Source organism: Dermacentor albipictus, chromosome 9, assembly GCF_038994185.2.
Source record: "Dermacentor albipictus isolate Rhodes 1998 colony chromosome 9, USDA_Dalb.pri_finalv2, whole genome shotgun sequence".
NCBI lineage: Eukaryota > Metazoa > Arthropoda > Arachnida > Ixodida > Ixodidae > Dermacentor > Dermacentor albipictus.
The window spans coordinates 15,815,487-15,832,850 of record NC_091829.1 but is presented as its reverse complement, the minus strand read 5'-3'; the positions used below and the strand labels follow the sequence as shown (position 1 = coordinate 15,832,850).

At 44.4% G+C, this 17,364-nt stretch overlaps 1 protein-coding gene and 1 long non-coding RNA gene across 2 annotated transcripts in view; one reads left to right on the top strand and one right to left on the bottom strand.

The window, feature by feature from the left end:
* Nucleotides 1-17,364, top strand: part of LOC135903673 (uncharacterized) — a 222,405-nt gene that overhangs the window by 6,199 nt on the left and 198,842 nt on the right. The window lies entirely within an intron of this gene.
* The window catches only part of LOC135903669 (vitellogenin-6-like), a 43,225-nt gene that overhangs the window by 25,190 nt on the left and 671 nt on the right, over nt 1-17,364 (bottom strand). Inside the window, exons 2-11 of the mRNA XM_065433993.1 lie at nt 15,868-16,010; nt 15,076-15,210; nt 13,869-14,006; nt 11,089-11,256; nt 10,263-10,402; nt 7,925-8,108; nt 6,528-6,724; nt 6,081-6,249; nt 2,483-2,647; nt 1,131-1,331 (exon numbers count right to left, since the gene is read on the bottom strand). Of these exons, the coding sequence (XP_065290065.1) occupies nt 1,131-1,331; nt 2,483-2,647; nt 6,081-6,249; nt 6,528-6,724; nt 7,925-8,108; nt 10,263-10,402; nt 11,089-11,256; nt 13,869-14,006; nt 15,076-15,210; nt 15,868-16,010 (1,640 nt within the window). The remainder of the gene's footprint in view (nt 1-1,130; nt 1,332-2,482; nt 2,648-6,080; nt 6,250-6,527; nt 6,725-7,924; nt 8,109-10,262; nt 10,403-11,088; nt 11,257-13,868; nt 14,007-15,075; nt 15,211-15,867; nt 16,011-17,364) is intronic.

Here is a 17,364-nt window from a genome sequence, read left to right as displayed (position 1 = left end):
ATTTAAAACGCGCTCGAAGGCATCGCGTACGGCGCTATTTTGTATGGCGACAATGGCTGCAAAGCATCAGATGAAAATGACTCCCCTGCCACTTCCGACGAGGATGCAGTTTGTGGCATCGACTGACGAGATTAAGCAGCAGAGCCTACGGTAAATCAAGGTGTGTCATGCTCCAAGCTTTCAGTTTTTCCGAAAAAAGATAGGGGTTATCCTACTAGGTGATCATTCTTGATTTCTACAGAACATTTAAAAATCGCTTGTGGCAGCTTGCGTAATTCTACTCTTTAAATGTATTATTCAAAGGTATGGACATTACTTGAACGAGAAATTGTAGCAGATATTCAACCAATAGACAAATATTCACTAAGTAATTCCTAATTACCTTACGGCACACCTGGCAATTTATGAATTGTAGCCAATGAGTTTGCAAGGTGTATCCACTTGGAAATAATTTTCATAAGGACACCATCTTTTAGGCATTCACTGCCACAGTGTACGATGAAATGCTTGGGCGTTCCAGTTACTTTTGTGCTTCAATGCATAAAAACGATTTCCTTAAAAAATAAGGTGCGACAATAGTGCTCTTTTTATCGCTAGTTTTCTGGCGTATATCTCGAAGCCTATGCCATCCTAACTATTCTTCTATGTAGATATCCTTTGGAAACTCAGCGGCTAGAATTCGTAAATCGCAATATGTGCCGTAACGTAATTGATAAAGAAGTTAATTAGCAATTTCTTGAGAAATAATGGATTTGTGTTTCGACTTCTCGTGCAACTAATTTCGCCCCCTTTAAGTAACCCAGCTCAAGGTCTAGAATTGGGCTACCTGTCACGGGCGATTAAAATAAATGTAATACCTGAATGTGATCGCTGTTTATACGAAGTATTGTGTTTTTATCTGGGGAAGTTCAACGTATAAGGGTCGACCTATATTGCCATTTTACGTATGTTTGAGAAAGTACAGTATTTCGTATAATAGCGTTAAGCCTTCGCATTGTGGGCTAAAAACATTGTTCTAGGTAGTGCAAGTGAGTAGGTATTTCGCGTTGCTCTGAGCTGTGCGCTTGGAGCCTGCAGAGCTCGCCTCTTCGGCGCAGCGCATGGACTGGCATCACCGAGTAAACGCTTACCAGACGAGGGTGTTTCTTGGAGGCCTGCTTCAGCGCCCACAGGGCGGCCATCCTCTTGGGCTCGCTGGCGTGCCACTTGGGGCAGATGTAGCGCTCCAGGTAGTGCATCGCTTTCCGCGTGCCCAGGTTGCCGGCCACTCGCAGATAGACGGTGCTCTTGAACTCGGACTCGTCGTGTGTATCTGCCGGTGTGACTGAGTACTGCGTGGAATGGATCAGGTGTTCGGTAGGAAAAATGCAGGGTTCAGAACATTACACCAACTGGGAGAAACTAGTTGAAAGTTAGGGCTTATGTCCCTGAATGAATTCCTACTGAGATTTCTAATATTTCTCGATACCCAGGAGCTAAATCTATGACATGACAGAGTCCTCATTACCTCTTATATACACAATACAACATTTCCAATATATAAAGAATGCATTGCGGCTCACGGCCAGCCTTGTGAGAACCATTGGGTGTACAAGACGACCAAAATGTTTGTGGAATGTGGGTGTTGGGAGAAAGAGGAATATTAGTTTAGATGTTTTCTTGCATTGCATCGCAGTGTAACACTATGCTGGTTGAGTACCCGAGTAGACGTTGCACGTTGGAAATCTGTGTAGTGTGCGTAAATATTTTATGAGGTCTTGCACACCTTCTCGGATGTCTTACTAAGCAGGGAGCAGCTTTAATCCTGCTATTGCGACATATAAAATGACATGAATAAGAAAATCTTAATCGACTCGTTACGTCGCTATTTCTTAGTGTATATTACACATACACTGTTGTTCGCAGCTTCCAATAATGCGCTGTCTAGTTGACATCATTATCATCTGCAATTCACCTACTTTAAGAACAATTGGCTTGCTCCGGTAAACCGAATCGTATACTTCCTCACTACTAAGAATACTCACAATACTTACGAACTACCCGCCGTGGTTGCTCAGTGGCTATGGTGTTGGGCTGCTGAGCACGAGGTCGCGGGATCGAATCCCGGCCACGGCGGCCGCATTTCGATGGGGGCGAAATGCGAAAACACCCGTGTGCTTAGATTTAGGTGCACGTTAAAGAACCCCAGGTGGTCAAAATTTCCGGAGTCCTCCACTACGGCGTGCCTCATAATCAGAAAGTGGTTTTGGCACGTAAAACCCCAAATATTATTATTATTAATACTTACGAACTTTGTTAGTAATGTCCATAGACTCAAAAGTTTGTAGTGGCTAGATTCTTTGCTACAGCGTAACTCCACTGGGCGCACAATAAAGATGTGAGAGGCAAATCACTTTGCGCAGCCTAACCTATGCATCAAAGTTGGGAGCTTGACCACACATGTTGGTATTAAGCGTGTAAATCGGCCTAGTTAGACGCTCACGTTGAAGATGTGCGAGACGATCTCGGGGTTGCAGGTGCCATGGTCCTCCTCATGGTCATCGTGTGCGTGCTTGCATCCCCTGGCGCCTGCGGCTGTGCTGGCTGCGAATTTGCAGGCACTCCAGGTTCCTGGGTGGCTCTTGACGGGCTCCGATTTGCACGAGTCCTGCACAGTGGCGTTTGCGATTGTGGTTACTGTTTTATGTTTTTGTTAGTTTGGAATTGTATCTGCCAGCATTCGCTCAGCCTGAGTGCCGACAAACCCGAACACGTGAAAAGAACTCGAAGCATTAACAAACGCAAACCTGAGGAAGGCAGGCAGAGAGAGGAGAAGGATACACTCCAGCGAACATCGTACATAACATAAACTAAGCGTGTACACGTTCTTTGCACGAATGAACCAGTGCATAATGCTGTATTTTTTCTTTTTTTTTGCAGTGATTCGCTGCGTTACATTTTCTGGTAATGGCTAGGCATGAATCATGCTAAGAAAATGCTAAATAACGTTTCTGTGTAGCGTCAGTCTATGCAGAAATTACTGGAGAGACGAAAGACCTTTAAAGCTTTAAAGGCTCCCTGAATCGAAGTGCACAGGTGCTTTTGAAGGTAATATGGGCGATTCTAGAAATACTTTGCCGCAAAAAGTATTTCAATGCGTTCAGCAGATGCGGAGTCATTGGCAATCAAACACGGCCCTTCGTGGTGCTTCTGTTCCTTCTTCAATGCCTTGCACTGCGAATGCTACGGCGAAGTGGGGTGTGCCCACAACGCTTCGCCTACTCAACGTCACCATGGCGCGCAGTTCAAATTTGATCTTGGATGTTAACGTAGACGCCACTATCGTTTTTCGCGCCTACAGCACGCCATCAGACGAGAGAGAAAGAAAGGAGAGGAATGGCGGGGAGGCCAACCGGACGAGCGCCCGGTTTGCTACCCTGCACTGGGGTTAACAGAAAGGGGATAGAAAAAGGGAGAATGTTGGAACTGAGAGCACGTGGGAGGATGCACGGAGCAAATTTACTGTAGGTGTGCCATCATTGCAGTAAGTGTGCCACAAGGATGTATTCTTGGGCCTTTGTTATTTATTTATCAATGACCTCATTAACATCCCTCGGGCACCCTATATTATTATTTACGCGGATGACACTAATATCTTCTTTTCTGATCCGAATCTAGCCACACTTGAGCAACATGCAAATAAGTGGCTGAGTCAGTTACAGATCTGGTAAAATAGCAACGAACTCGAATAAAATGTAAAGAAATCACAATATATTATTTTCCGCCCCAAGAACAACCCCTTGAATCATCAAGTCCAACTACAGATCTCTAATACCAATCTATTGCCAGCCAATTCTTGAGGCTTCCTGGGCGTCTGTTTCAAATATGACTGAACAAGGACGGATCACGTGGATCAGGTTCGTCTGAAAGCATCTAGGTCTATTGGTTTGTTGCTACGAGTAAAATATTTTTTTACCTCTGCGTTTGAGAAAGTAGATTTATTTTTCCGTAGTTCATACCTATTTTATGTGCTGTCAGCTAGTTTGGGGCACATGTAACAAATCAGATTCCGACCGCCTTTTCTCGCTTCAGTTCAGGGCGTCCCTGAACTGAAGAACTGAGCTGAAGAATCCCTGTACGACGCAGTTAAGGTACTGCCGTACTATCAGCTTTACAGTTTCTCATTGGCTGTACTTATTTTTCATAACATTAAGCAGGATTTCATATCCTTCTCCTTTAAATACTTAAACAGGAACCTTACCCATAACTTGTGCACTGTATCTATGGTTTGGTCGAAGTCACGCACAAACTATGGTACTCAGATCACAGACAACCAAATAGTTACACTCTTTAACACATATCCTTTAATTATCAACTGCATAAATGATTGAGCGTGCGCTGATTGAGCATGCGCATAAAATGAGCGTGCGCTGGCAAGCTTGCGTGGCGCGTGGCCCTACGTTTGGCGTGGTTCGAGGCTAGTTAAGCGCTCAAAACTAGGCGAAATTAGCGAGACCCCGAAGGGTAGGACACTGATAAGCAGTGTGCAGAAAGTTTGATTCTACTGCGGGTGACCCCGGCCGAGCGTGAGCAGACAATATTGGGCTTCTTCCGGAAGTACGCCATTATCGAAATTAGAAAGGAGATTCTTGCTTACTTCTGGTTGTTCATTAAACTTCGTTAACAAATATACACAATAATAGTACGAAGAAGTACACTCATGGAAACACTCTTCTTGACTAACGTCCGCTGTTGGACAATAGAAGCCGCGTTTAGGAATCCGCTTTATTACGAAATGAAGCGTCCAGAAAAGAGCGAGGTGCATCCATAATCTGTTGGGTGAAAGGTGACTTCGTGCTCCACTTACGAGCTCCGCATGCTACGCATGACTGCAAAACTTCAGTGAGATGTTCACACCAACGTTTGCTATGCGCGAAACGTGCTTATTTTCACCAAGCCGGAAACGTGGTTTACGGCCCCTTTAACGTAATGTTGAAATTTGCTCCTCTTTTTTTATCCGCTTGGCCCACTTGGCGCGCAGTGGTTTAATACACAGCATGCGTGTGTGTATTCGGTGCATGTTTTGAGCTTCAAATCAAAATGCAATTATTCGTAACTAATTAAGGTATATATCTCTTAATATTATTCTTATTAGGCTTGCGCTTTCGAAATGCAGTTTGATTATATCAGGGATTTTATAGTGAACGGGCCGCACATTAGTTTTGACCTGCCCTTGTTTCTCGAATGTTAAATTATGGTGTTTTACGTGCCAAAACCACTTTCTGATTATGAGGCACGCCGCAGTGGAGCTCTTTACGTGCACCTAAATCTAAGTACATGGGTGTTTTCGCATTTCACCCCCATCGAAATGTACCCACCGTGTCCGGGATTCAATCCCGAGACCTCGTGCTCAGCAGCCCAAAACCTTATCCACTGAGCAACCACGGCGGTTGTTTCTCGAATTTTAGGTGGCATTTGAGTGCAACTGCTCATTCGCATCCCATTCTAAGTACAGCTTGTGCCCATTAGGGCCTATATGTCCCAAACAATTATCATAATGTGTGTTACTTGCATTTAATTTCATGAAAACTCGGCGCTCACTGCATTCCTGTCGAGAATACTGTGCCACTCTGAAAAGAAGCATGCATTTTGTGACTTGGAAGTTACGGGTACCAGGGCGTGCGGCGTTAAAGACAGCAAAGCCGTGCAAGAAAGTTGAACATTACATCGGGACGAGATAAGCCCTAAAGGGTGCAAACCTTCTTTAGAGTGTATCTTCCCAATGTATACCACTGGCTCCTTCGCTAGAAATAAAACACGCGTACTTGTAGACAGCAACAGAACGTCATAGGCACATAGGCACCAATGTGAAGAACAAATAGAAAAAAGCTGAATTTACGGGCGCCATTATCTAGCTGATATAATTTAGCAGGAGAGCACACGATACCTAAAGGCATCGGATCAAGCAAGCGTTCCGCTGACTTTGCTCTTGACTTTGCTTTCACACGTAAACCGAAAACTTATGTCCCGAGGGCGACATGCAGTTCAGCGGCGTGATATGCTCTTGATGTGATGGCGATCAGTACTCAATTTGCACTTACGGCAATTTCGTGGATCATGGCAGTGCTGACTTCCTTCAGGTTCAGGTGGAGTTGCCCGTAGAAGCGGCGGGCGTCCTTTGCGGTTATCTCGTTATTCTTGATCAGGTTCAGGCCGAAGGTGACGTGAGGGTTGTTGCCGGAAGCGGCGAGGAGGTCCAGGAACGCGTGACTGCGAAACACGGTGGAGACGCGAGAGACTCGTTCCATCAAGTTTGCTCAAAGGTCAGCGCGACGTTCCCCCACTTCTGAACTTTTCAAACTATCAAACTTCCGAATTTTCTGAAAGCGCGCCCACGGGGAGTAAATTTCACGTGCTCTCATGCGAAACTTCTCCTGCAAATCGCGTCTCGAACAGGCTTTATTTAATGATTAGATGGTCGTCCCTGAAACGTGCTTCATAAGCATTCCTTGTGTTTTACAGAAGCGGGATAAGATGTGGGCACTCACAGGATGCTGTCCTTGGCTTCAGCCGGTGCAGCTTGCACGTGGTTCTGGTATATTGCGTGGACCTCGTCGTAGTCGAAGCCGCTGAAAGAACGGAACAGGGCAAGGAAGAGCTGGCTACCGCTCGCCTTGTTGTCGATCTCCTTGATGTCATCGTCCGTGTACTCCAGTTCCGCCAGCTGGTGGAGGCCTTCCGCAAACTGCACAATAGCGGTAGCCATTAGAGCGAGTTGTGTTAGTCTACTCTTTGACTATATTATTTTTTTTTTTGAAATACGAGAACTTTAGGCAGCCCGGACGAATCCGTAAACGGGTTTTAACGTTTCTGACACCTGGTCACGTGGGCAGGTCAGGAATTGACACTTCTTTTTACTGATATTAAAATAGTTATCGTGTGCTGACGAGTCCTATCCCTTTTCTCTGGGTAATGGTATAGGATAAAATATAGCTAGTAGTATTTTTTTTGTTGCAGTAGGTAATACCCAAATAAAACAAGCAGATCTGTCGACGTTAAGGACAACAGGTTCTATGGAAATGGTCCGGTGAAAACACAGTCCGGGAATGTCTGCCGCACACATGTTGTTTCAGAGGTACGATACAGGCACTAGAAATTGCGCGCAAAGTTTCACCCTTGGTAAGTCATTATCACTAGCGATTTCAAACGCTTCAAGGTACCAATAGAGAGAGCATGCTGTTTCTGAGCTCAGTGATTGTGTAACTAAATTCAAAGCCCTGTTTTAAAAAGCATGTTTCATGGACGGCTCCGAGCATGAGGTATTTGCAAACTTACCAACTGCGAAACTAACTTGGAGCCCCTTTCCTTCTTTGCAAGGTAATGGGCTTGACTTAATGTTTCGACTGAATTCCAGTATTTAACTTAGAGACCCACATAAACGATAGATTTGTAATAGCTTGGAAAACGGACACTGGAAAAAATACGGGCCCGAAGTCAGGTGGTAAAGCAAGGAAGTATAAAAGCGAAAAGAAACGAGAGCTTAATCCAGCCTTAAGGGTGCACTGCTAACCTACGCATATATAGAAAACACAGACAGTTGCCTTGTCCTGGCCACAACGATTAGCAAGAGGAACTCTATCAGTCGATCTGATGCAGGATTTCTTTTTAAACTCGAATGTGAGAAATTCTTCCCCAACTGCGCTATTCGAAAAGAACTGGTGGTTTTCAGCCGTCGCTACCGATCTAGTCGATCGTCGTCGTGCGGTCGAGCTCTCTCTCTCTTTCTTCACTTTGAGGAGGTGGGCTTCCTCTGTCTATCTTTTAAAGCGGTAACTGTCACTGTGTTTCTACATGGACTGACTTATTTCCTTCTCGCGGAATATAAATTTGGCGAAATGTGAGCGAGATCCGAGCACGTATTCGCATACGTTAAGGGTGAGCTCACTTTTTGCAAGTTGGTCTTAATATCGAAGTGCTTCTGAGCAGCGTTGGGGTGCAAGAGCTCCTCGTGGGTCTTCAGATCGCTAGTCGTGGGGAACTCCTGGGCCAGTGAGTGCTCCTTCTCGACGTCCCCGGCAAGTGCAGTCTCTGTGGTGGCGGCGTGCTCTTCCAGGAGGTCCAGGGTGCGACTGCAGATGCGCGTGGTTAGTCAGAACGTTGCGCATTGAAGCGTGAAACACGCAACACAGCTATTGAACCCTAATCCGTCACGGCCAGTTGCAAAGTATTGCATTTTATGTAAATCCATGAGCTCGGCAGACAGGACAGACGTAACCACGAACACGCGACTAGGCGTCGGGCCTACAGCTATGCTTTCATTGAATAACAACTAGTAACTTTAATGCACACACAAGTTAACCCCTTTAGTTTGCCGTCACAGTCCATTAACATCGGTAAAAAGTATGATTTTCATGACATATTTACCTCTTCGCAAGGTTATGTACACATAACGTAGGAAGGAAGGAAGCACTAATAGACTGAAAGACAGGGAGGTTAGTCTGTTCTCAGACCGGTTGGTTACCCTGTGCTGGGAAACCGGTTGTCAGGGGGAAAAAGGGGGAATAAAGTATAATATAGAAGAGGGGCAACAAATAAGGAAAGAAACGCGAAAGAAAAAGAAGGGAAAGGGAAGGAGAATACGGCACTGCTTCAAGTTTTTCTTTAATACCAGTCGTCCGCAAGAAGCCCGATAACACTTTTAAACCCTTCTGTGCTGAGGACGATGTCGGCCAGTGTCCCAGGAGTTTTTCCTCCGACAAAGGTCGTTTGACAAGACCATCTAACACTCGTGAAAGTTCTTTCCTGGGCGCACTGAAGCGGAAACACTTGCAGAGAAGGTGGGCGATTGTTTTCCCATCCACAGTTATCGCATGTAGGGCTGTTGGGCATTACGATCCGAAATCAGTAAGCATTCGTGAAGGCCACGCCAGGCCACAACGGCACGGAAACGTCTCGTCAGCACTAGATAGTCCTGAAGGAACACGTAGCCATACACCGGTATCCAAGTTGTGGAGACGAGCCTTGGTAACTTCCGCGGAGGTCCACTGTGAGTGTGCCAGTTCACGTGCAAGCGAACGAAGCCCTGTAGCGGCGTCTGTTCTGGATAACGGTATAGCTACACAGTGGAGGCCTTACGCTTATGATCTGCGCACGTGTTGACGCATTTGACGTTCAGTAAGAGCAGTTGCAAGTACAGATCTGTCTTTCCTATTTCTGGTTACGTGCGTCCTCAGTACTGGTTCTCTGTGCATTAAAACACGTGTTTTTCCCTGCAACAATTGGCTCTAGCGGAGGCTGAAAACGCAAGCATTCTGCCCACATACGAAACGCTTGCTGTACTGTTAACTCATAACAATACTTGCTTTCTACTTTCCGTCGTCTTACGGTGGTTGAAGCTTCCCGCAAGTTGGACGGTTAAGGTGGATGAAGAAGCGCGTTGAGTGGGGTTGTGGAAGACTTACGCCTTTGACGGCTTACGCTGGGTGAAGAATTGCGTTAGAAGACTCACTCTTGGTGATGACAAGCAGGATGCCGTAAAAGAAACGTAGCACGCACTAAGAATTACGTTCGCTGTTATAAAGCCGCTTCTTATCTTTAGACTGTTTATTCGAAAAGCACCTACCCCACGTAAGAGAACCCTTCGCGAGTCATACTTTTTTTTTCACTTTCGCAGGTTTTTTCGTGCGGCGGTGTGCTCGCCCTGTCACAACAACGCAACCCGTTTAGCTAACGTTTAGATAAATAACGTTTAGCTTGCGTACAGCTCACACGAAAACACGACACCCTCTATTTAGCCAACAGCAAAACACTCATTGACAGCAAATAATAATAATAATAATAATAATAATAATAATAATAATAATAATAATAATAATAATAATAATAATAATAATAATAATAATAATAATAATAATAATAATAATAATAGCAAATGTCGCATTATGCCAGCCTCAGTTGGGGGTCAGTTAGATTGTACGGCCATGCTGCCAAATAGACAGCCAGCAGCGCAATCAACGTTGGCGATCCGAAGTGACCGTATGAGCAAAGCGTCACTGTGAACGCACAAGTGGCATTGGTATAGAGTCATCATACGTGCGCGTACGAATGCTTGCTACGTCGGTGATCGGTGATGAATCATCACTAAAAAGATTCGCCAAAAAGATTCCTAGTGCGTTCCAAGCAGTTTTAGGAGTCGCCTTTAGGCCTTTGCTGCCTATGATCTATCAGTTGCTCAGATTTGCATGCGTTTGCGACGGATCTTGTTTCTCTCCAGCTATGCTTACTTCAGTTTCACGTGAATCTTCTTGCCCTCGCCGTTAGGCTTGAACAGGTATCCAGACTCAGCCCAGGCATGAGCAATCTCATAATGCTGCGCCGTCCCCTTGAGTTCGTAATACACCTCAGATGTTGAGGAGTACGGGTGCTGAAACGAGAGAGAGAGAGAGAGACACGTAAGCACTACCATATTGACCATTTTAGCCATCACCGACGTCTCGTATACTAGTGAAAGAAAGAAGAAAGCTGCTTCGAGTGAGGGCACTGGGTTTAATAAGATGTTCTCCAATACTACGAAGGATTACGATTACGCTTTTAAGGCGTTCGTTTATTTGCAAAACCTGCTAAACCCGTACTTTGAATGGAGTATATCCAAACTTTGGAGATCGCTTTCATTATAAGCATTTTCGTCAAACTAATTTATTTCCTTTGTCTCTACTTTTAAAAACTTTTGCAGAGTGATCCGATGGAATTAGCGAAAATAGGTAATAGCATAGCCTCAAGTTGCGCGTGTTCTTGATATTACAGCGAAATTTTTATTTTGACAAAAGGTCGCGTACATTGATTCAGATGAACGGTGAAAAATCTCCAGGTGGTCAGAATTACCCTGGAGAACTCGATTGCGGTGTACCTCATATTCGGATCGCAGATTTGGCATGAAAGTCTCCAGAAGTTTATTCTAAAGAACGACTTGCCAGTTAAACCAGTTTGTTGCGCTGCCCTATGTGGCGCTTGTTTTATTTGCAAATCCATTTGGACTTTCCTTATTCCTTGGAACACGCTTGTTCAAGACGAACTCCTCGTCTACCTACGCACAGCTGACGTTTTACTCACCGGTTCTTCCGCATGGCACTTGAGACAATTCTTGGCAACCTTCACGCCTATCTTGGCAATGTGGTGGTAGTCGCACTTCTCCAGGTTCTTAACCTTGGTCACCTCAAGGTAGCCATGCTCTTCTTCGTGGACGACGTACAGGGTCTCGCAAGGGCCATGCAGGCCATCCTGTAGGAATCCATATTGCACCGAAGCATAAGCATTAGAAAAAAAAAGCATAAGCAGGCTAGCAATTTAACAGGGATGTGTTTGACATTCTGTGTGACATCCTGAAAACTGAACAAGGTTAGTAACATTACATTCCTTTTTTACAGTCCCTACTATTATTCATCCATACCATTTTGGTCTCAGTTGTTTAATGCATCATCTCGGTTACTCTTCTTTTATATATGTGTCCATTTGTTTCGTCTAATTTCTCATTATGCACTGTTTCTTTCCGAGTTATATTTTCTAGAGCCACTAATGACGTATTCCTCATTGTGAGTATGTGCCATATTTAATATCATAATCAGATGTCTTCGCTTGAAGAGGATGAAAATAGTCGGAGAAAGAATAGAAATATGATGCTATCCAACGCTATACTTACTCATGTCTAGTCTGACGATATCGCCCCTCTGACAATTCAGACGGAAAATTGCAACTATTGGTCATTATGTTTTACTACAAGCCCGTTTGATTCAAGACTTCTTGGAGCGTAGCTTAAGAAACGGTCTGAACCTAAGTACTGAAGTACTACTCTCTTTCGGTGTCTCGGTACGTGGTTTCCGTCTCAGGGACGTGTTTGACCGAGTGACTGATTTTATGCAAGCAACAAAACGTATACTATGCTACTTCCTGCTTTCCTTATTGCACTTCCTTTAATTACTCTAAATTCTTCTCATTATAATATTAACTGTCAGTCTTCTTATTAGTTATTATAACTTTACCTGTCCATTTTTCTGGTCACACTGCTCAATTACCCAATTCTCTTTCATTTGATGTTACGCCTTCTTACGTTCTTTTTTTTACAGCTAATAACTGAAAGCACTGCTACTCGATTCTCGCGCATCCACGATTGTAGATGCATGCTATGTTTTGATGGCTGAACAACCGCAACGGCAGGTTTCAAAACAGTGCGAAAGAAGGGGACAAATCAAGAACTCGAACTAAAAAGCACTTTGCCTTACGCGTTCTTGCTTTGCAGCGTTTTTCGCATTGTTTCGGGTCCGATAAGTACAAGCTCACCTGCGGTAATGTTCTTGAAGCGGTGCCTTTTGATTCGAGTTGGACATGTTGTTGGGCAAGTTGGTGCTTGTCCAAAAACATAAAGCGGTGTAGTGCCACAAACACGACGAATGACACATACACATACGTGACGCATGTCCGTGTCTCCCATTTTCATCGTGTCACTGGGCGGGATTATGTCCTTTTAATCAGAGGTATATCAGTAATCCAACATTGTGGGAATGCGAGTAAAGGTGAACTTACATCACTAAATGTGTATTGTACCACTGAAATCACGCTACATGGGGATACTGAAATTTTCATCCCATAGATACGGTTTTGATCTTCACTGAATGTAGTTGAAGGTAATTGAGGAACGGGGAAAGAAACGCGCTATGGCAGCAAGGATAATGAATGGAATAACAAATACCTAGATATGCATATTGCGTATCTCTTTAAGTTAACGTTTACGATTATCATGAAATTTGTGCACCGTAAGCGCCCTCAAGGCTGCAACGAAGCTCAGTGATTCATTTATTCATCAAAGAAGGCAGTGTTCTATTGAATTTCCTCAACGCCGAAAGAAACATGACTGTTTTCGCATTAATCGAACCTGTTGTCAATTAATCTTTGTGCATTTAGTAGCGCGAGTGAACCTTTGCACGTGGATAATTGCAGCGATTAGGCTAGATTAGTTTGTTAAGTGGGTTGCAACGCACACTACTTGGGAGGTACAGCAATAATTCTTACGTTCAGGTCCAAAAACACGTTTCAACACTCTGACAAATGTACGAGTGCTCCGGGGGCCAGGAACCGGTATGCTCTTCCCCACGCTCCTTAGGCTCGAAAGGCTAGCAGGCTACTAGTGAAATTTGCGAGGAACGAGAACACCCTTTCTTGTTGAATTATCGCGTTCCTAGGTCATGCGCGTAAGACGGTGTACGTGATCAAGGATTTCAAGAAAAACACCCTGAGGGAGAATACTTATTGGAGCAGAAAGTATGTCACCAGAGGCGTGCATATCTTGCTCACGTGCTGCTAGGCTAGCTCGTAAATGTATTGGCATATGGAGCAGAGTAATTCTACGCTCACGGGGCTATTGTGCGTTGAAATTTCAGCGCAAAAACAAGCCAGCAGGACAGTAACATCACTTGACACTACAGCACGTGTCCCACAGTCTCCTTTTCATCTATCGCGCTGAAATTTCAAGATGAATAACAGCCTCCTCGCTGAGTTAGAACTTTTTCTCAGTAACATTACACAACGTTAAAGTTGAGGTTCTTGGACCTTTACTTTCTTGCGGTGCAGTGCTATCAGTGCCAAGAGGACGATATAGCTTATAAGTTGCCTCAGCGCTCAAGTATAAACTGGTTCTTCGTTTCATATGGAAATTATGCATAGTGACATGAAACCATGACCCATGCCTACGGGTCCCATCAGTGTTGGACACATTCCTATTGTTTGTTCAAGGATTAATAAACAATTTGAATGTGAATTTGAAGATATCGTACACTTTGTCTCGCATAGGGGACCGTGCTCGAGAACCACTACGCTTGCTTTATACTGCCCCGGCCTACCTCTTTGACGTGGTACTCTTTCTCGTCGTGGTGCTCGTGGCGTCCCTTGACGAGGTCCAGTTGGAAAAGGGACAGGACGCCCTTTTTCACGTTCCTCACCCACATTGGTTCGCTCTTGCCAATCGCAATCTCCACGATCTGCAGAAAGTGGTACACATGGACAGGAGTCAGCGCAAAGCAAGCGCGAGCAAATTACTCTGAGTGTTGTCTTGGAATTGTAATGGAGGTCATGCAGGCTTGGAGAATAGAAGCCACAGGAACGCACAGACAAGGGCGTAATGTTGTGGTTATAAGGGTAACTGTACCGTGTCTATCCTGCTGCAGATATCTGAAAAGGAATGTCATCCTGGAACACTAATGCAGCGCATACAGACGAGGACAATAGAAGGAAGACAAAGGGAGTAAAAGGCACAGTAGGGCCGGGCCTGTTTGCTAATGAGCCGTCGAATGTTGTCGTCTGTATGCGCTACACTAATATTCTAAGATAGTATTCCAGCACCACTTGACTTTATGAGCAACTGCTAGTTCGAGTTAGTGGTAAATTTGCGACTCGTCAAGTCGCTACTCACCGCCTTTAGAGGACAAGAAAGAGCAATACTAAGTTAGTATTGGTAAACTAACCTGTCGGACGCTTCTGGAGTTCCGAAATTCAGTTGATTGTTAAACATGTAATGCCGAATGTATTGTAGACGCTGTGCTGAGCTTTTGATATCTCAACATGCTGATTTAGGATTTAGGCACGGGAAACATAATAAATATCCCGTATAGAAGATTTCATACACTGGAGAGAGTATTCAGTGGTGGCTTTTTCAGCCAACTAAATTCAATTTGTTACATTATTATACTCTTTAAATTGTAAGCCAAATAAAAGTTCATTCTTTTTGTACAAATATGGTCTCCACGGTCAGAAAGCAAAGGAGAACAAGCTTTAATAATGGTCCTTGCTATAGGAGCTGTGTACGGGTATTGCATGGTTAACGGTCTTGAAACGAACGTTCTCCACGCCTGGAGAGGCTTGTTTGTGCGGACGAACTCGTGCTCAAAATACATGGGATGCATTGATGGACAATGTATTGCGTGGTCGCGTCCACTGTTGTTCTTCTTCTGCTTTTGTAATCATGTGTACGCACCACTCGCAACACTCGCAAGGGGCACTAAGGTCGCCGTTTTTTCAGTGGTTATAATCTTTTCGAAAGGAATACTGTACCTTTCCTTCGTCGAACTTGCCGGCAAAAGGATGTTCGAGAGCGCCGTGGAGATGTTCATTCGACGCGTAGTGGAACTCATGATGAGTTAGGTCGATCTCGTCCGAGTTGAACGTGTCCGCTTCGAAGTTCACGATCTAGAAGAATGACCGGTAAGGACCGCTAATTTGTATTGCTTCATTGAAAGAGAAAAAGGAACTTGACTTATTATAAATCAGAAAGAACAAGAACACTAATGTAAATAGCACTTTTCTCTCAAAGTAATGTCTGCCGAATTTTCCGTCTCGACGACTGCGTACGTGCTTGCTTCATCAACTATAAGAATTCTGCACTTTGTAAGTTGTTGAAATAAAAAAATTTGGGACTTCGAACTGTTGCATTTCCAAAAGCGACAGTGAATGTTTGACAAATACTTCCAGTGCAACATGTCTAATGCTATTCAAGTAGCACGAGGTTCATGTGTTCTGAAACACCTAGTAGCCGCAAAGCAGTATATCTTGCATACATTTGTCTTAGCCTCTGTAAGATTCTGCTTTGAAGGGATGGAGATAGAAAAATAATTTGTAGCATTCAAAAAGAGAAGTGGCGAATCCCTAAGTGTGCAACATGCGAAACTAAAAAACTCTGATTAGAAGCGATGAACAAGCAACTTAGGACAAATGTTTAAGGAGATCAAATGAATTGCACTTCTGTCGTCGCAGTCGCGGCTTGGAGAAATCGTGGCAGTCGAGCATTGGCCGATTTAGTGATAATTATTGTAGTATTTTTTCTTCAGATAGTTTCCTTTGGTTTACCTTGAAGTGCGTGTGGTCGGGCTTAGGTTGCATGATGACCTTGCTTCGGAACCCAAGACCGGTCAACTGATGCCGCTGCTCAGGGTTAAGAACATGCATCGTTCCCTTGTACTCGTACACATACTCCTTGCCGACCTCGAAGCCTAGTAACCCCAGAAAGAAGAAAAAATTATTATCTCGATGAGAAAAGAGTGTGAATCCTGAAAAATAAAAAGTTAGAAAGAAACGTCGCCAATGCATTCCCTTTATTCAATGTAAGTTATTTCCGATGCTTCTAGACTGCTCTTCCGCCATGTCCTGCATTGCTTAATGTCTCGCACTTCAGGCATTTTGAACAGAGTGTAATCATGATGTGGAAAGAAAAAATTAAACACTTAACCAGAGGAAGTTCGAAAAGACAATTGATTTACCTTACACATTTCTTTTTCAAAGATATTGAGCCTTACCAACTTAAGCTGCCACAATAGCCATTGAAACATGCATTATTGTAACCAAAGCTGTACCGAAAGTGTGTTGACAGTGTATCGTTTCCAGCCGCTGTCCTAAGTAAGCCTAGCAATGTGTCAAGCACAACTGCTTGACGAACTGCGAAACACGAACTGCGGGTGCATGGATTATATTAGCGACTATTGGATCGGTTGGATTTGCTTCAAAATGTTGCACTCATTTGTGTAATGTGCAGTTGTGCCATTAAGCCGATGCCTTCTTTGTCCAGTTCCTGGTTGTATTGCGTGGCAGGATTTCTCGCCAAGTAATCTGGGAAGTGCATGCTGACAGTGAATTGCTTAACGGGGCCGATCCCTTAGACTGTACAATCAAAAATGACGATTTGGTTGGCCGATCTTGATGCCAGTGCGCGTTATGTTTACAAGGAAGAGTTGTTGCAACGTGAGCCGATCTTGGAGGCCGTGCAAGCAAAGTCGTCGTGGGGCCGATTCTGGAAACGATATTAATTTCCAGTAACTCATGTGCATCATATGCACCTAGCTTCTTTACCTGTTACGGCAGTTTTGCAGTCAGTGTCTCGTCGAGTAGACATAGCGGGGGGTCCCTCACACAGGTGTGCACAGAGAGCGAAAGAGTGAAGGACAGCTACGACATTAATGTAGATGATCTTGGAGAGCAAACACTTGTCCGTAGTACCGCTTGTTTATATACGTCACTATTATATTCGCATAGTTTAGTGCCAGCCCGTAGGACATTTACCAACGTCCTGATTATTCGGTACAATCTATTGCGTCCTTACGAGAAATGTAGTCGTGCTAAACTGCTAACGTTACCTTATGTATTTCCCCGTGCTTACACCCCTATTTGCATTCCTGCCTGCACCGAAATACCAACAGAATCTCTGTGTCAGGAGACTGGTGGGAATGGCTGTGGGCTGGATTGTGAAGCAGCGACGATCGAGAGAGAGACAGAGATACAGGAGCTGATCGCCTGGCCTGCTATACACGATGTGCTGGGTAAAAATTGTTCAGTTTGTTCAAACAGACCCTT